The following is a 16,157-nucleotide window of genomic DNA, read 5'->3' as shown; positions in this document are numbered from 1 at the left end:
TGTCAAGGAGCTCCAGAGCCCATTGATTACCAAATTTACCTGCCTTTATCAAGGACTGTAAGCAAGGAGCTGCTAATTAATGCCCCCTGGGCCCTTGCCTGCCTGAATCACCTTGGCCCTCCCCCTGCCCATGGCTTCTCGCTTAATGCAAAACCAGGCCTAGTCACGTAGGCAGGAAAGAGAGAGAGATGGGGGGGAGAAAACCGGAGAACAAAAGAGACTTTAACCTATAAAAGATGTAGGGTGCGCTCACTTCTGGGGACTTTTAGAACATCAGCCATGGCCCCCTTCTTCCTGCCGGGAGAAGTCTGTATTATTACCTTTAAATAAAACCTGCTTAATATGCTTGCCTTGGCGTGCTTCTCTAGTGTTCAATCTTCAACATTAGAAGGAGCAGAACTCGTCACTGGTAAACGGCGGTATCAGAATTTGGAAGAAGTGGGTGGGTAAGATGGAGAGGGTTGAGGTCTGCTCTTCCCTTCACCTCCCATCTTTAATAAAATACACACACAAACCACAGATCGCTCAGTGCAGTTGGATTTCTTGTGGAAAGCAGTGAAAAACTTCAATTTTGCTTTTATGCAGATATGTGTGTAAACAAAAGTGGCACTTTTGTGCCAGGGGGAGGGAGGCTGCATGCCCCATGGCGTTACTCTGAACTGTATTTTCCCTGTGTAGTACAAAGAACAAAGTTAAAGAATTTATCCATTAATTGCACAATTTACAATGGATGTCTGTTACATTTACCACTTGGCTCCCATTGTCCGGGCGTAAGCCTGAGCACATTGCAGGGACCTATTTTTCAGGTGAGGGCTGACCTACCTGAATCTGGAGGCTACAGAGCCTGGAGAATGGACATCAGCACAGGGTGAGCACATGTGGAGACAAGGCTACTGCTCAGCAGAAATGAGAGACCAGACGACAGGTACACAGAAGATGATTGAAGACCCGAATCTCCTCCCATCCCCTAAGATGAAGCATGAGGTGTTCCCCCACATCCTGAATTTAGAACAGGCTTGGGAGACAGGGAAGAGAAGGGACAAAGCAGTGTTGACTGTTTATCAAACTACTGAGAAAAATCTGGAAGCAATTCAGTTTCCTTAAAGTGACCATATTTCCCCTCAACTTTTTATTTAAACATTTTCAAACCTATAGAACCTATATTGACCCTTCCCTCATTGGCCTGTTTCCTTTGTCTGTATATATACCTTCTGTCCCTCTCTCCCTCGCTCACTCCCTTTCTACTTATCTCCTCCATCCTCTTCCTCCTCCTCCTCCTAATCATTTTAGATTGCTGTAGAAGTTATTCTCTCTCTCTCTAAATATTTCAATATGAAATTTCTATAAGCAAGGACAGTCACCTACATAACTACAATGTCATTTCACACTTGAGAAAATTAACAAAAACTTTATGAGTACTCTCTAATATTTAATCAATGTTCAGATTTCCTCCACTTGTCCTCAAAATGACTTTCTGGGTTTTTCTTTTCCTAATAGTTCCAATTTACAGGGTTTTTCTTACCTTTTTTATTTTGTATTATTGTCTTTTTCCTCTCAGAGTGGAGCAGGATCAGTGGACCTAATGCTTTGGGTGCATATGTATAGCCATATTCATCTCCTGAAAGATTGTATCCATTTCTAATATCCCTGCCTCCCCTTCTACCCTCCTCCCTCAAGCTGTGAAAAAGTTTATTTCCCTACTTCTTTCTAATTCTGGGTATCTCCACTCTAATTTTTGCCAGTTTTATAGGTAAAAGTATAATTTACTGATATTTTCATTTGTTTTTTTTTTTTCTATTAAGAGTAAGGAGGTTGAAGCTCCTATTTGCTGTTCAACTGTGGTTCTTCCATGAATAGTCTTCATATCCTTTGTTTTTTTTCTCTTAAGATTTTAATATTTTTCTATTTTAAGAACTTTAATATGTCAAAGATTTTAGTAATCTCTCCGGTATATTGCCAATATTTTCCCCATTTGTTCCTGATCTCTTCTGAGCCTTGCAACAATCCTAGGGGATAGGCAGAGCAGGTGGAATTATCCTCATTTAATTGATGGGGAATCTATGACTCAGTGGAGACAGTTGGCCCAGGTCAGTGGCTCTGGGAAGACCTTGGTTTCCTTGCTCTGAGCATGGAGTCTGCGTTGTCCCACGGCTCTAACCGGGACATGGAGCCTGGATGGCGTCTTTTAGGACTAGGAGGGGAATCATTAACTGAAAGACCTCTTAAGTCCTCTTCAGCTCTACTATCTTCTGATTCTATAATCTGAGGCACAAGAGCGAGACAGTTGGGCAGAAGCATTGTCCTTATCCTCAAGGCCTACGCCTGTGTTGAAGGTGGGTGGGGAAGGCAACTGACTTACCTGTCCCCATGTCTGACATTCTCCAGGATAGATGTCCACAGGAGCATGTCACCAAAGACATTTCCTTCCTATCCTCCCTCAGACTGTGAGTGAGGAGCTTGATTTCCACATGCTGCTTCTGTGCAATCAAAAGCAACCAAGGACCCAGGGCAACAAGAAACTCCAGCATCTCGGTTTCATGGCTGGAGAGGACTAGATCGAGGTAGCCACAGGTGCTCCTCTTAACCCTGCAGACACAGTGGATCATAGCACACATGACTCAAGCCTGGCTGCAGCTTCATAATCCTGCTTCGCACTGTTTTGTAGAAAGCAACTAACACTTGATTTAAGTCAACACAGGGATAAACTAATTTTCCCTCTAGTGGCTCTTTATTATGAAAGAGTGTATGTTTATTTAGGCAGGTTTAGAAAATACTCAAAAATAAGAAAATAACATTCATGAGCATGTTGCCATTGTTAACCACTGTTAATGTGGGTTTATACAAAAAAGTGGGATCAAACTTCTGCAGTTTACTTATTCACTGAAAGAGTATACTGAATAGCTTTCCAAATAATTAAATATTAAACCAGCATCTCCTTTTCAGTAGTCTCATGGTACTCCATTTGTGAATGTACCTGCTTATCTGCTGTTGCTGGGCATCTAGTTGTTCTGCATTATATGCTATGCCCATTTTCTATATTACAGAAATGTTGCGGCAAACAAGTCTCTGTGCATTTTTATGTCTTATCCCCCTGGATAAATGCATAAAAATGGTATAGTAGGCTTGCTCTATATTGATCAATTCCATCTAGAGTGGCAGCCACACTTTATCTACCAATTCTGTGTGAAGGCCTGTTTCTACTCACCTTCATCCTTAAAGGGTGAATCATTCTTTTTAGGGAACCCGAGACAAAAATTGCACTGTTTGAATTTGCTAATTATTTTTCCATATGGCTATTATCTACCTGATATTTTTCTTTTGTTAGCTGCCTATTTATGTCCTTTGCTTGGCTTTTTATTAGGGGATTCATCTTTTATTTACGTATAGGTCTGTAAATAATCCTATCTTGGGGCCAGGAATTCCTTGTTATATATGATTTTGATCAAGCCTAGCAAAGACTTACTCTGCTTTTAATGTCCGGTTTTACAAAAGTTTTCCCCACTATTTCAGTCTGAATTTTATGGTTGAAAGAAACAGAGGCTCATTCAGAACTTCCAGAGAAAGAATGGGGAAGAAGAGTATTGTAATAATATAGATCTGATCTAAAACTGGATGCACAGGAGCTGGGCATGGTAGCATACTTCTATCATCCCAGCAACTCAGGAGGCTGAAGCAGGAGAATTGAAAGTTTGAGGCCAGCCTCAGCAACTTAGCAAGATCCTGTCTCAAAAAATTAAAAGGGCCGAGGATGTAGCTCAGTGATAGAGCACCCCTGGGTTCAACCCCCAATGCCAAAGACAAATAAACTGAAATTTTTTATAACATGGATCTGTTTTCATACTGTTATGTCTAATTTGTTCCTCCTGCTAAATGCTAAGTACTATAGTTTAAAAACAATAGTAAGGCTTAGTAACATACAACAATATTGATAAGGCAAGTTCTTTCTTCTTGCCCTTAAGTTTCACTTTTTTTTCTTCCCATATCTTTTCCATAACTTTTTTTAATGCATTTGTTTTTCCAGATTAATTTCAGAATCTTTTTGTTGAGCTCTTCCAAAATGCCACTGCAGTTCTTTTTAAAGTAAGGTTTGTTGAGGTATAAAATAATGTTCACCTCCAAAGAATATAGTTGAATGAATTCTATCATATGTGTGCAGTTATATAGTTCCTACAATCAAGACATAGGTCAAGTTCACTACCTCCCTAAATTCCCTGGTGTCCCTGGCAACCATTTACCATTACAATATTATTGAAAATTGTGTTAAAGATTTAATAGGAGAAAATTAACATATTTATATTACTGAGTCTTCTCATCAAGGATTCTTCTCTATTCATTAATAGCTTATACATTCCCCAAATTTTTATAATTTTATGGATCCTGAATCACGATTACATTTATTATGTTTATTATAAATTCTGTATGCTATTGTGAATTTAATAATCTTTTCATTATATTTACTATATGGCTGTCATAGTGTATATAACCTTGTTTATTTTTGCATACTTGTTATTAGATGCTGATTAGATACATAAAACACTTCAAAGAGAGTTTAATATTAGGTGTACTGATAAAACTGGGGCAGAATATCTAAACACAATGCTACTCTTAGCTTATGTTTTGTGTGGTTGTTTGCATTCTCCAAGGACTGACTCTATCTGTATATCCAAAGTATTTAGATGTTCCCAAAGTGTGGCTTGAATCAGTGATTAGTGGATGACTGCCCTCATGCCGAGTCCCTCCTGTCCCAGTCAGGGCCTTTTGCATGGATGGGTTTGGTGCCTTCTGTACTTGCTTGGGCCCACAAGAGATCCCTAAGGCCAGCAGACAGCCAAGCAAGCCATCCAAAGAAAAGCCTGCCCTGATTTTCACACCAAATCCTTGCCTGTTCCTGTTCAGAAAGGGATTTAACCCTTGCAGGGCACTTTCTTCTGTAACAAAGAGTGTCTTACCAGAGCCTGACCTGACCCAGTGATCAAATGGTTCTCCATCTGGTTCCAATTTGATATTTCAAAAGGCCTAAATGGAAGTAGTGCATTGAGGGCTGATTCAGAGACTAATCAAGCAGCATCTCTCTTTCCTTTTTTGCAGAAATTATATCAACTCAGTGCAGAAACTTGATATCTTGGGCTGAAGGAAAGTTCTGAAAAGGAGTGACAGGCAGGATTGATTAAAATTTTTAAGTGGGATGATAAAGTAATGATCAGAAAATGGATTTTGTTTACTTGAAAGGCTCTTCAAATTGTTTTGTGGAAGAAACATTGATTAACGAGTTTCCTGATTGAGAGATGATTAATTACTTTATTATCCTTAGCCTCGGTGGGACGTGGTGGGAATCAATGTGCGTAGGGATTACTTGGAGATCTTGTTAAAATTCAGATTCTGATTAAAGAGCTCTGCTGTGGAGCCTGAGACTGCACATTTCCAGTGAGCTCCCAGGTGCTATGACACTGCAGGTCCAGCAAGGCCATCCAGAAAGTTCTAAATTCACTTTGCTACAAACTTGCAGCCAAGTCCTGTTTGGACCCTTCTTCCCCTGCCCATCAAGGTGGTTTTGGACACACCCAGTATTGTGATGACAGAACAACCTCAAGGTCATCACAAGATCTTTGTGCCCAGCAGTTGCAGAGGTTAAGACTTGGTACCCCTTCCTCTAGAGACTGAAAAGCTTCTACCTCTGCAAAGCTGGCTTGGGTCCCTTACCTTTGTGTCATCCTTGAATGGAAAATGGATAATGGGTCACAAACTATGGACATGGCCAGGAATACTTGAGATGTACTCAGGTACAAGGGAGATGTACCTTACATTTGGTGGTGATTTTACTTCATAAAATGGGACTCCAGTAGGCACAAGAATCACTGGAGTAGTCCTCAGCTTGACTGATAACCACCACTGCTGCTCACTGCAGCATATAACAGGGAATGGGCCTGTTCTCTTTCAGGCTGTCCTTACCTCAGTGTCCTGGGTCCCTGAAAGACCCCAAAAGCCTCAAGAGAAAACTTCTCTGCCTCTCAAAGTGGTGCCAGTTTTCACTGCTATCCTGCACATGGGGTGGGGGTGGGCACTGGAGCTATGGATTTCCTGTACCTTACAGTGGATGAGAAGAAAGATCTTGCATGCTGGGCTTAAGTACAGCTACTGTGCACTGACTGCCTCAACACACCCAGCCCTACTTCTCTATCTGCAATCTTCTGATTTTGTTAAAGCTTGCTGAGAGTTCCACCTTCTGTGCATCTCCTTTCAGTCCCTCTCCTCCATGGGCAACCTGGGCATGAGACGCATCACTCTGTTCAAACTCAGCAAGTTGCTGAGTATTACTGATGCTTTCTTCATATCACAGACCTGTTTTCTTTCAAGTTTGCCTGCTGCAGGAACTCATCTTTCCCTTCATTTTTTTTTTTTTTGAGGTATAGATTGAACAGGATGAAATTCATAAATCTTAAGTTTGAAGCTTAATACACTTTTAAGCATGTAAATCATCACATAGAACAAGCTATGCATAATATAACATTGCTCTGGAAAATTCCCGTGGACACCTTTCAATCAATAACCATCCAACTCTGCCAGAGGTGAGTACTTTGACTTCTATCACCATAGTGACTTATCACATAGTGACATATCACATAATATTTTGACTTCTATCACCATAGGTCAGTTTTCCCTGTTCTTCCAGAATTTTATTTCCTCTTAACACAATTATTTTTCAAGAAACCAAAACAAAAAATAACAAAAACTCCACAACAAAACAACACACAAACATAAATACCTCCAAACACAAGTAGGTTGGTCTTTCTAATCTGGAACATTCTGAATGATTGGGAATGGAAGGGGAGGTTTGAGAGATTCTCCCCCCTCATGTCCTTGGCCTAGGTGTAAACATGGGCATGAAGTCATATGCATGATATGAACAGAACACTCCTCCACATGAATAGTGTTATGGCTCTTTGAAGTCCAAGAACCAAATTTAAAATCATTTTCTTACTGAGTGGATAGTTGATGGCATTAAGCAATACTTTATGGTTTGGATTTAAATGTTCCCAAAGGCCATGTGCTTAATTAATGTTTGGTCACCAGACTGTGGCAATACTGGAAAGTGGTGGAACCTTTAGGAAGTGGGATCAAATGGAAGTTAGGAAGAAGGGAATGTACCCTTTGTTTGGGGCTGCTGTGAAGTGAGCAGTTTGTTTCCACCATGTTCTCCCTGCCATGATGATCTGCTTCACCATAGGCCCAAATACAATGGAGCCAAGAGACCATGGACTGCACCTCTGAAACCATGAGCAAAAATAAAAAATTCTCATTTTATTTTCCCAAGTTATTTTGTAACAGCAACAGAAAGCTAATACAAACAAGGAAATCAATAACAGTTTTTTGGCCTGATATTGGGATTGTGGTTGTGTTATTAAAAGACAGAGTTGGTCTCTTTTAGAGAATATATGCTGGGACTGAACTGTGGAGGGAGTAGATGGAAGTATAGATGAAACAAGATCGGTCACTGTGTTGATAAGTACTGATGGGTGTATCAAGCTCATTAAACTTATTATTCTTTGAATAGGCTGGAAAATCTCCACAATTAAGAAAACTCAAGTTTTCTGTCAATTAAATGTTCACATGAAATAGTACACGGCATAAGTGACTTTTCAAGATCACATTTGAAGGGTAACATTAGCATTCTTGGACTTCTAAGTGAATCGAATCCAAGCAATCATCACAGTGGGTTCCTGCTTTATTCAACTTTTTGTTGCTAAGACCAAAAGAATAACTTGAGGAAAAGTTTCATTTTGTCTTGGTTTCAATCCATGGTCAGTTAATGTGATAGCTCAGACCCCCAAGGTAGACCATCATGTGGAAGGGCAGGATAGAGGAAAGCAGCTAAATTCATGACAGCCAGGAAGTAGAGAACTGCCCACGAGGAATTAAATACAAACCTCAGAGGCACATCCCCAGTGACCTACTTCCTCCAGCTACACCCTACCTGCCTATAGTTAAAACCCATCAGCAAATTCATACACTGATTACACTTCTCATATTCTGATCATTTCTCCTCTGAAATTCTCATACTGTCTCACACATGAGCTTTTGGGGGGACACCTCATATTCAAACCATAACAGCCCCTTGGACTGATGGACTGGGTTAGGGTCCTGTTCTCAGTTGTTCCAGGGCTTCTCCCAACACTTAAGTGCAGTGATTCCCAGAGAGTCCTCTGGATTGTGGCTCCTGGACTCTTCTCACTTTCATGTTTTGGATTCCCTTTTGTCTTTTAAATTCTCAGTACTGTGTTAAACCTAATAGAAGTATTTTTATTAGAGTGAAAGAAAACAAAAACTGTAGCTAAAACTGAATCATGATCTCCCATGACTTGAGTCATGATGGGCTTTTTGCTGTTTCTTGAGCAATCATCCTATGCACTCTGGTGGGTGTGTGCACATTGGGGAGAGGGGAAAATCAAAATTTACCTTGCGAACTACCCACTACCTAGCCTTGGCAAGAGAGAGGGAGACCTTCAATACTTACCAAAACCAGTCATTATAAAAACTGAGCAATATCAGTGTGCCATGTAATAACTTTTCACTAAGTCTTAGTAGTAAAACTCGAGCCTGGGAATCCAGCCTAAGTGGATTCTAAATGTTGTGAGAAGATTCACACCAAACACAAAACAGGAGTTACCTATGAGGAGGGGTCTAGAATAGGGGACACAAGAGACTTGAGCTCCATATATCATGTCTAATTGTTTTAATGGAATGCTTTGTGAACTTCTGGTACAAAAAAAGACTAATTTAAAAATGCTGAAGACTGAAAGGAAATGCATCCAGATAGTATTTCTTCATAGTGGAACAACAGTGATTTTAAGTGTTCCTCTCTCAAGTTTTTATATAGTCCAAACTTTCTCTATTGAGGCTATGGTATAATTATGAAAGCAGAATGAACGAGCTATAAATACATTTAGAAAATAAAATAATTACCTCTTAATTTGTAAAAGTGTTATTAATGAAGACATGGCTAGAGATTATTAACTTGCACCTATCATTAGTAACAGGAGTAACTACCCATATCATCAGAGTAATGTCACTTGTAACTACCAGTACAAAGTATAAACTAAATGGATGAAAAATGCTTGCATGAACAACTGGTCTTTTAAAGGCAATGCACACACACACAATTTAATTTTTTGTACGTAAAAAAATGAAGGGAGATTATGGTTGAAAATTTTAATTTCTTTTAACCTTATGTTCCAAATGAGATTCTTAAATCCTATGTAAACACAGTACAATTTCATATCATGTTCTCGGATTCCTATCAGTCTCCCAATAAATCTCAGCTCTTACACATACCTAAGGAATCAGTTGCCTCATAAACCCATGTGCATTAAGTACTTTCATGCCTATTCCATTGACAGGGTTCTTATGATTTTCAAATCAACGAAGAGCCTTTTTTGCAATATTAATTCCATTTGAGTCCAGTGAAAACACTCAAATAAAGACTGTCAAGTGAGAATCCACTGACAGGCAGTCTTGACTTTTATTTCCCCAAGAGGCACAACTGAGAGGATGTTCTGCTGAGTGGAACCGGCAGTTTTGGTTGAATTCACATGGTAACCATATGCACACCATAGCCGTGGAACAAGCAAGGACCTGAGTGATACATCTTTATTATCTAGAGTGGACACTTCATGAGTAAAAATTTCTGGGGCCCTCTTTCCTGGTTTTATCATCTTGACTTTAAACTTGACATGGGAATGAAGAGCAAATGAAACATTTCTTCAAAAAAGTTGCTGTTCCCTTTCTGGATCATTACACAAGCTCTAACAGGGCAACAGCTGAGAATGAAGTCCACAGTTTATCCAAGAGCAAGCTTGCTGCAAAGTGAGCCACACAAATGGCTTGGGGCTTAAAACAGGCCATCTTTCTAAATGTTTGGCATCTCAGATATTTAATATGTCTTGTTATATGAGACTAGTCTTTTAATAAGTTCCTCCTAACTTTCTTGATAAGATTCCTGAGAAAGTCATTCCAAACCAACTACTTGTAGTTGTTTATTAAGGAATGGGCTATTGCATTGGTTTCCCAGGACTGCCTTAACAAAATGCCACACACTGAGTGGTTTACACATTTATTTACTTACTTAGTTACTTAAGAGTTCTAAGCTTGGAGCTCCAAGAATAAGGTGTCAGGTTGGTTTCTGGAGACCTCTCTCTCTGACCATCTTTTTTGTTTTCAAAGGGTCTTATGCATGTGTGTTCCTATCTCTTATTAAGGACATTGGTAATATTGGCTAATGGAGAACCTACCCAAACGGCCTCATTTTAATTACCTTCTTCACAACTATCTCCAGATACAATCACATTCTGAAATTCCGTGGTTAGTACTATGACATACTAATCTTAGAAACACGATTCAGTTTTAACTACAGTTTTTGTTTTCCTTCACTATGATAAATACTTCTATTAGATTTGACCCAAGTATGGAGAATTTAAAAGCCAAAAGACAGGGCTACAGCATGTGTATATAAAACATAACTGATGTGTAAAAAGAATCTCTTTTCCAACTAGGCATTATACTTGTTGCAGCTTAGGACTTACTGAAAAATATTCAGAGAACTTGGCCTAGAGCAGCAGCTTCAAAAAGAAAATAGTGATGGGCAAACATGGTACCAGGGAAGTCAAATTTAAAAACAAAAGTCAAAATTCATGTCATCACTCAAAGATCATTTTCTTGAACAGCCAACAGATATACCAAAGGATGGCCAAGTTATTATTATTTCTTTATTAAACACTTAGTGCAGGTGTAGTCCCCAGCATCTGAGTCAGCAGGGATTTCTGTTAGGAATGCAGCTATAGCCCTGGGAGCCAATGTTCTAACATGCACCCACCTGAGTCTATAGGTCCCTGCCTGAGAGATGTGTACTGTCTCCTAGGCACCCACTCTTTACCCAGGAGAAAAGTCATGCTTGTTCAAGTTGGAAAGCTAAATGTATTTTTATTTTACACTCAGTGCAATGTGGAACATGCAGAAAAATAGTCTGCACCACATCTAGTATCTATGTCCTCTGGTTTTCATTTGGTACATCACTGAAAACCTGGCAAAATCATTAAGCTTTAAAAAAACCAAAAAGACCCCTATAGGAAATGAACTAACAGTTTAGTCCAAATGACAGATTATTCCTCTTAACTAGTCAAACTGGCATCTGCTGACCGAGGAATGAATGAAATGTAAAACTGAGAGTGATGTTCATTAACAAGGAAGAGTAAGATTTTGCTTTCAAGTATAAAATTTAGCCCTGAATGGCAGAGCACTGAACATGAATATTAACAGCCACCAAGAGTTCAAGGCGAGGAAAAGCAAGGGCACTATGAAATTGCACTTCTTTCTGTAAAATTCAGTCCCAGGATCTGTATGAGCAAGGAAGGGTCCAACACACCATAGAGGTGGCGATATTGCTCCAAGGGCCCTGTTTTTGAAGTTGTTCCAGTGTGCCTCTCCCTGCAATGTCCTTCTGGGACCTCTGCTCTCTATTGCCTTCATTTTAACCTGGTCCTCTGGATGCACGGTAGTTACCTGGGATACTGGGTTGTAATCTTCACAGTTCCAAGAATATTGGCTGAACTCAAGGCGAACACCTCATATAAAATACAGATGTTCTTGTGGCATGAAGGCCATCCTGTAGGCTGCACATTATATATACTGGCTCCTATGGGAGACAAAGCTTCTGTCCTCTTTGGCAAGAGAACAACATCCACAATGCTGCTCTGGCTAGCTCTTTTTCATGTGTGCCCTCATATGTGCAGCAATTGAGCCAGCTATCTCTGCATTCTTCTTGTTTTGTCCAAAATAATCTAGAAACCCACCATCTGGTCCAATCAAGTACATTATTATAGTATGATCCACCTGCAAAGAAAAGGTGGAGGAGATGAGAGAAAAAGATTTCCAAAAATAAACCACTTATTTATCAAACAAATACTACATAACAAGAGAACTTTAATGCTTAAATACTCACTGTAATGCATCTATTATTTATGGGATGGCCTCTTACATATAGCAAATTCACAGCAATGGATGGTCTAAAATCTGTGTTCCAGAAATCTGCACCAGCTATTTCTTATAACATCAGCTAGAACCTGGAGTTTTTTTGTTCAATTCATAATACCTCCACAAATCTCTAAGAGAACTCACCTGGAAAGAAATGGTTGTTGCAGGCTTCAAAAGACCATCATGAAGTGCTTGTGGAATAGCAATGCTGCTTTGGAAATACCTGACATTTTTGAGTTAAGTACCTCAGTTGATCCCTTAACCAGAGTGTAATAGAGATGTCACATGAAATTAAGTGTTGGTAAAAAAATTACTTTCCTTGTAAATTCTTGGGTGTATTCCTTTGTTTTAGGTAGTACTAGTTCTTACTCATTACTGCTCAAATTCTGCTTATCATATTTTATGAGAATTCAGAAAACTATTCACTTAATTATATAATCTACATCCTAACACAATATTTGGTCCTGATATTAGTAATTCAAACAGAAACAGGAAGGCATGTTATTCTCTCCTACATTTTAAAATACTATACTGAACACCACCACCTGAAGCAAATCACCTGGAAGCTCCTTAGGAGCTATAAGTACTATACCAGAAGTCTGCTACAATTCGCCATCTATTTTTCTGACAAAGTTCTTAAAACGTACCTGGGTCTAACTTAAGTTCAGATTAGTCATCAATCTTTTTAGCTGGTTGCTTCCACAAAATCCAATTTTAAAAGAGCATATTTGACAGTATAAGTCCTTGGGATTTATTGCAGGCTTAATTGCTACTTGGCAAGACAGGAATGTGCTCACACATACCAAACTGGAGACACTCCTCCAAATATACCCCCAAACACATTATATGTCTGTGAGGTTATTAATTTTTTATACACACACATTCATAAGGAGATAGCAAATGGAAAGAGCCACTTGCCTATCCCAATAGAAAAGAATGCACGCAGGAGAGCTCAAACAGCTGGTGACTTCATGTGTTATGGAAGAATCTACTGCAGAACCAAGACACTAGGGGCTTGACATTTCTCTACACATTTGACAAAGAAATCAGAATTAAGCCTCTAGTTCTCCCCTCAAATCTATCTGTTGCTTATGCCCCATGTCTTCCTTTTTCTATTCTTTTTTTCTCTAGTTTCTCTTTCCCTTAAAAATCATAATTGCAGTTATGCTGGACTTATTCTGAGTGTTCCCAATATAAATTACTTTCCATTGCATTCTTCTATCCATATCTGTCACACTTGTTGTTGGTGGTCACTTCTCAAAATTTCATCTGAGTTGTGGGCAGGGCAAATTGACATTTGTTGTAAGTTCTAGTAGTTCCTCATACAGAAGAATGAAACTAGAAGTAACTGACACATTCTTTCCCATGTTGTCTCCACTCCTGAGATAGGCATTTTTTTTTTACAAATGATGAATATGCTGGGGAGGGTCAGTTACAGAATGCCAACCCTCATCTTAAATCAAGCATCCTCCTGCTTCCAAAATCCACAATATTTTGTTTTAAATCACGATGCTACTACCTCTAATTCTACTGGAGAACAGCACTCAGCTTTTCTAATGCCAAGTTTTTACTTACTTACTTACACACACACACACACATTTGTTTTTTCAAAAGGTAAATGCATGCACATAAAAAATTCAATAAATTTATACACTTTAAAGTCTTCTTCCTGCTCTAGATCCAGGTCCCTCAGTTCTTCTTGGAGGGAACCACTGCATTCTTTCAGAGAAATTTTTGCATTTATTACTCGTGTATACATCCACTACCATCTATTAACTTTTATACACCAGTAACATACCATTCTTGCTTTCTCGTTTAACAATATTCAGATCATTGTTTTGTATCAGTACATACATAATAGCTTTTAAAATAATGGTCATTTCGTTTTCAGTCCTTTCTCTTTACAAACAATGCTCAGGGCATATCTGTAGATAAATCCCCAAAAGTAGAATCTCTCAGCTAAAAAAAGCTTTAACTTTAGATACTGATATATACTGCCAATTGCCCTCTAAGGAGGGTATATCAGTTTTAATTCCTATCAATAATGCATGGAAGTGCCTGTTGTTCCAAATATATTCCAACAGTGTATTTCCAATTTTAATAACACATTTTCAAACTTTCTGACCATTGCTTAAGTAATAGGTAAAAAAATGGCATCACATTAAAAAAAATCATATTCCTTTCATTATGAAACTGAAAATATTTTCCTAGGTTTGAAAGCTATTTGTGTTCTTTTTTTCCACCCCAAAAGTATTTTCTAACTAATGCTCATAAAAATAAAGCAATATTTTGTTTTAATATATAATAATAGAGATTTAGCATTCTAAGGAATCTCAAATGTTTGGCATGCCCAGTTTATATACACTCTCAGTTTGAAGAGTCCATTCAAAAGCCAGAAGTTTACCTTTTGTTACTTTTCGTTACTGTTGTCTGACATTAGGAAAATCTCAAGGCACTCCCTCATTTCCCACTCCTTGCAGGTCCTATTTTTTTGGTGCTATTGGGAATCGAATATGAGGGAGGGGGGAGCACTCCACCACTGAGCTATATTCCTAGTCCTTGTTAGAATTTTTTTATTTTGAGAAAGAGTTTCACTAAGTTGTCCAGGCTGGTGATCCTTCCTCAGCCTACTGAGTAGCCAGGATTACAGGTGTGCTCCACCTTGCCTGGTCCAGGCCTCTAGATCTTTCTTATCTCCCATACTGTCTTGTGTGTGAAAATCTGTAACCTCAAGGCATAGAAGTTATACTGATGAAAAATCTAAGAAGTTGGAGAGTGTCTCCCTCTACTGGTTTTAGTGAAGGTGTAGCAAACTCATTGATCCTATCAAAAGATCAAATTCTATGGCAGTAGACCAAATATATCTCAAAATAGGATTGAAGAGATATTCTAAGGCTCAAAGAAGTCTTCATAAGACTTACATATTTACATTTTAATTTTTAATATTAAAAAATTAGTATACTTATTCTGGATTATCTGCATTATGAACACAAATTTCAGGGTCCAAACCTGTGTTTGCTTTGTTTATGATCTTGCTAGCACCTAGCTATACACTACTAGCTACAGGAAGATAACATGAAAATGATGTATCCTTGCTGCATTGAGACCAATCAGTCAAGGCAGACAACACGATCAAAGAAAACTGCAGAGGGACTGCTGAGGGTATAGTGGGACATCTGATAGCAGTCTGACCCAACCCCCACTTTTGTGGTAAGCAGCATTTTGGTTTTAGCAAGATACCTCTCGACACTAACTAGATGTTATAAATTTGAGTTTTATATGCTATTAGGTTTCATTTGTAAAATTTCTGTTGACATTATATTTAGAACTATAAGCACAAGACTAAATAATTACCTAGTTTAGGTTGTATGTACGTATAAAGTTCACGTAAAGCTAAAAGTCAGACTGATTAGCCCCTCTGTTCCCACTGTCACCATCAGTTAACTCAAAACCAGTTAAAATAACTCTATAGAAAAAGTACATAAGTTTGAAAAGTCTTTCTTTTCCCATGGCTTCCTCTCTGGGTCCCTGCACCCCTCTGCTCTTCTTCTTGTTATGCTGCCAGTGCAGCAAGAGGAAACCGCAGGAGGGTCTGTCTATTTTTCTTAAACTCAGGGCTTAAGAGAAAATGCTTGACTTTCTCTTGTCCCTCTTCTCCCATGAATCCAAGTTTCCCTAACACTATGAGGGTGCCAGACCTGGAAGGTACAATAACTCTGTGGGCTTAATTAAGTTAGAGGGGTCAAAAGCCTGCTTTTAATTTAGGCTGTAAGCTATAGGGTCACTCAGTGTGTTCCAGGTTCAGACATGATGCAGAAACTACAGTGGGCAGTAGAGACAAAATACTGCAGTAAGATATTCCTTCAGCACATCACTCTAGGGAAACACCACAGGGAGCTGGAGGATCAGTGATTCAGGATATTGCCCATCTTTTTTTCCACCTACCAGCTATGCAGCTGGAAAGGCTCTTATGAGTAATCGCTTTGTCCAACTAAGACACAAAAACTATAGTATGACAACTGAAAAAAATTCTGTAATAATACAATACATTGTCAACTCAAATGTGATAAAAAAAAATGTACTGAGAAGAAAACAGTGGGTAGGGGATGGGGTTATTGTTATGTCTGATGTTG

General features: G+C 38.9%; 1 protein-coding gene across 1 annotated transcript in view; it reads right to left on the bottom strand.

Annotated features, from left to right (window-relative positions):
• Positions 1 to 7,278: 7,278 nt before the first annotated feature.
• The window catches only part of LOC124979805 (protein SCO1 homolog, mitochondrial), an 18,940-nt gene continuing 10,061 nt past the window's right edge, over positions 7,279 to 16,157 (bottom strand). The window contains exon 6 of the mRNA XM_047544561.1: positions 7,279 to 11,883. Within this exon, the coding sequence (XP_047400517.1) occupies positions 11,749 to 11,883 (135 nt within the window). The 3' untranslated portion in view covers positions 7,279 to 11,748. The remainder of the gene's footprint in view (positions 11,884 to 16,157) is intronic.

The sequence above is a fragment of the Sciurus carolinensis genome, chromosome 3 (genome assembly GCF_902686445.1).
Source record: "Sciurus carolinensis chromosome 3, mSciCar1.2, whole genome shotgun sequence".
NCBI classification, from domain to species: domain Eukaryota; kingdom Metazoa; phylum Chordata; class Mammalia; order Rodentia; family Sciuridae; genus Sciurus; species Sciurus carolinensis.
This window is presented reverse-complemented; position numbering and strand designations above follow the sequence as displayed.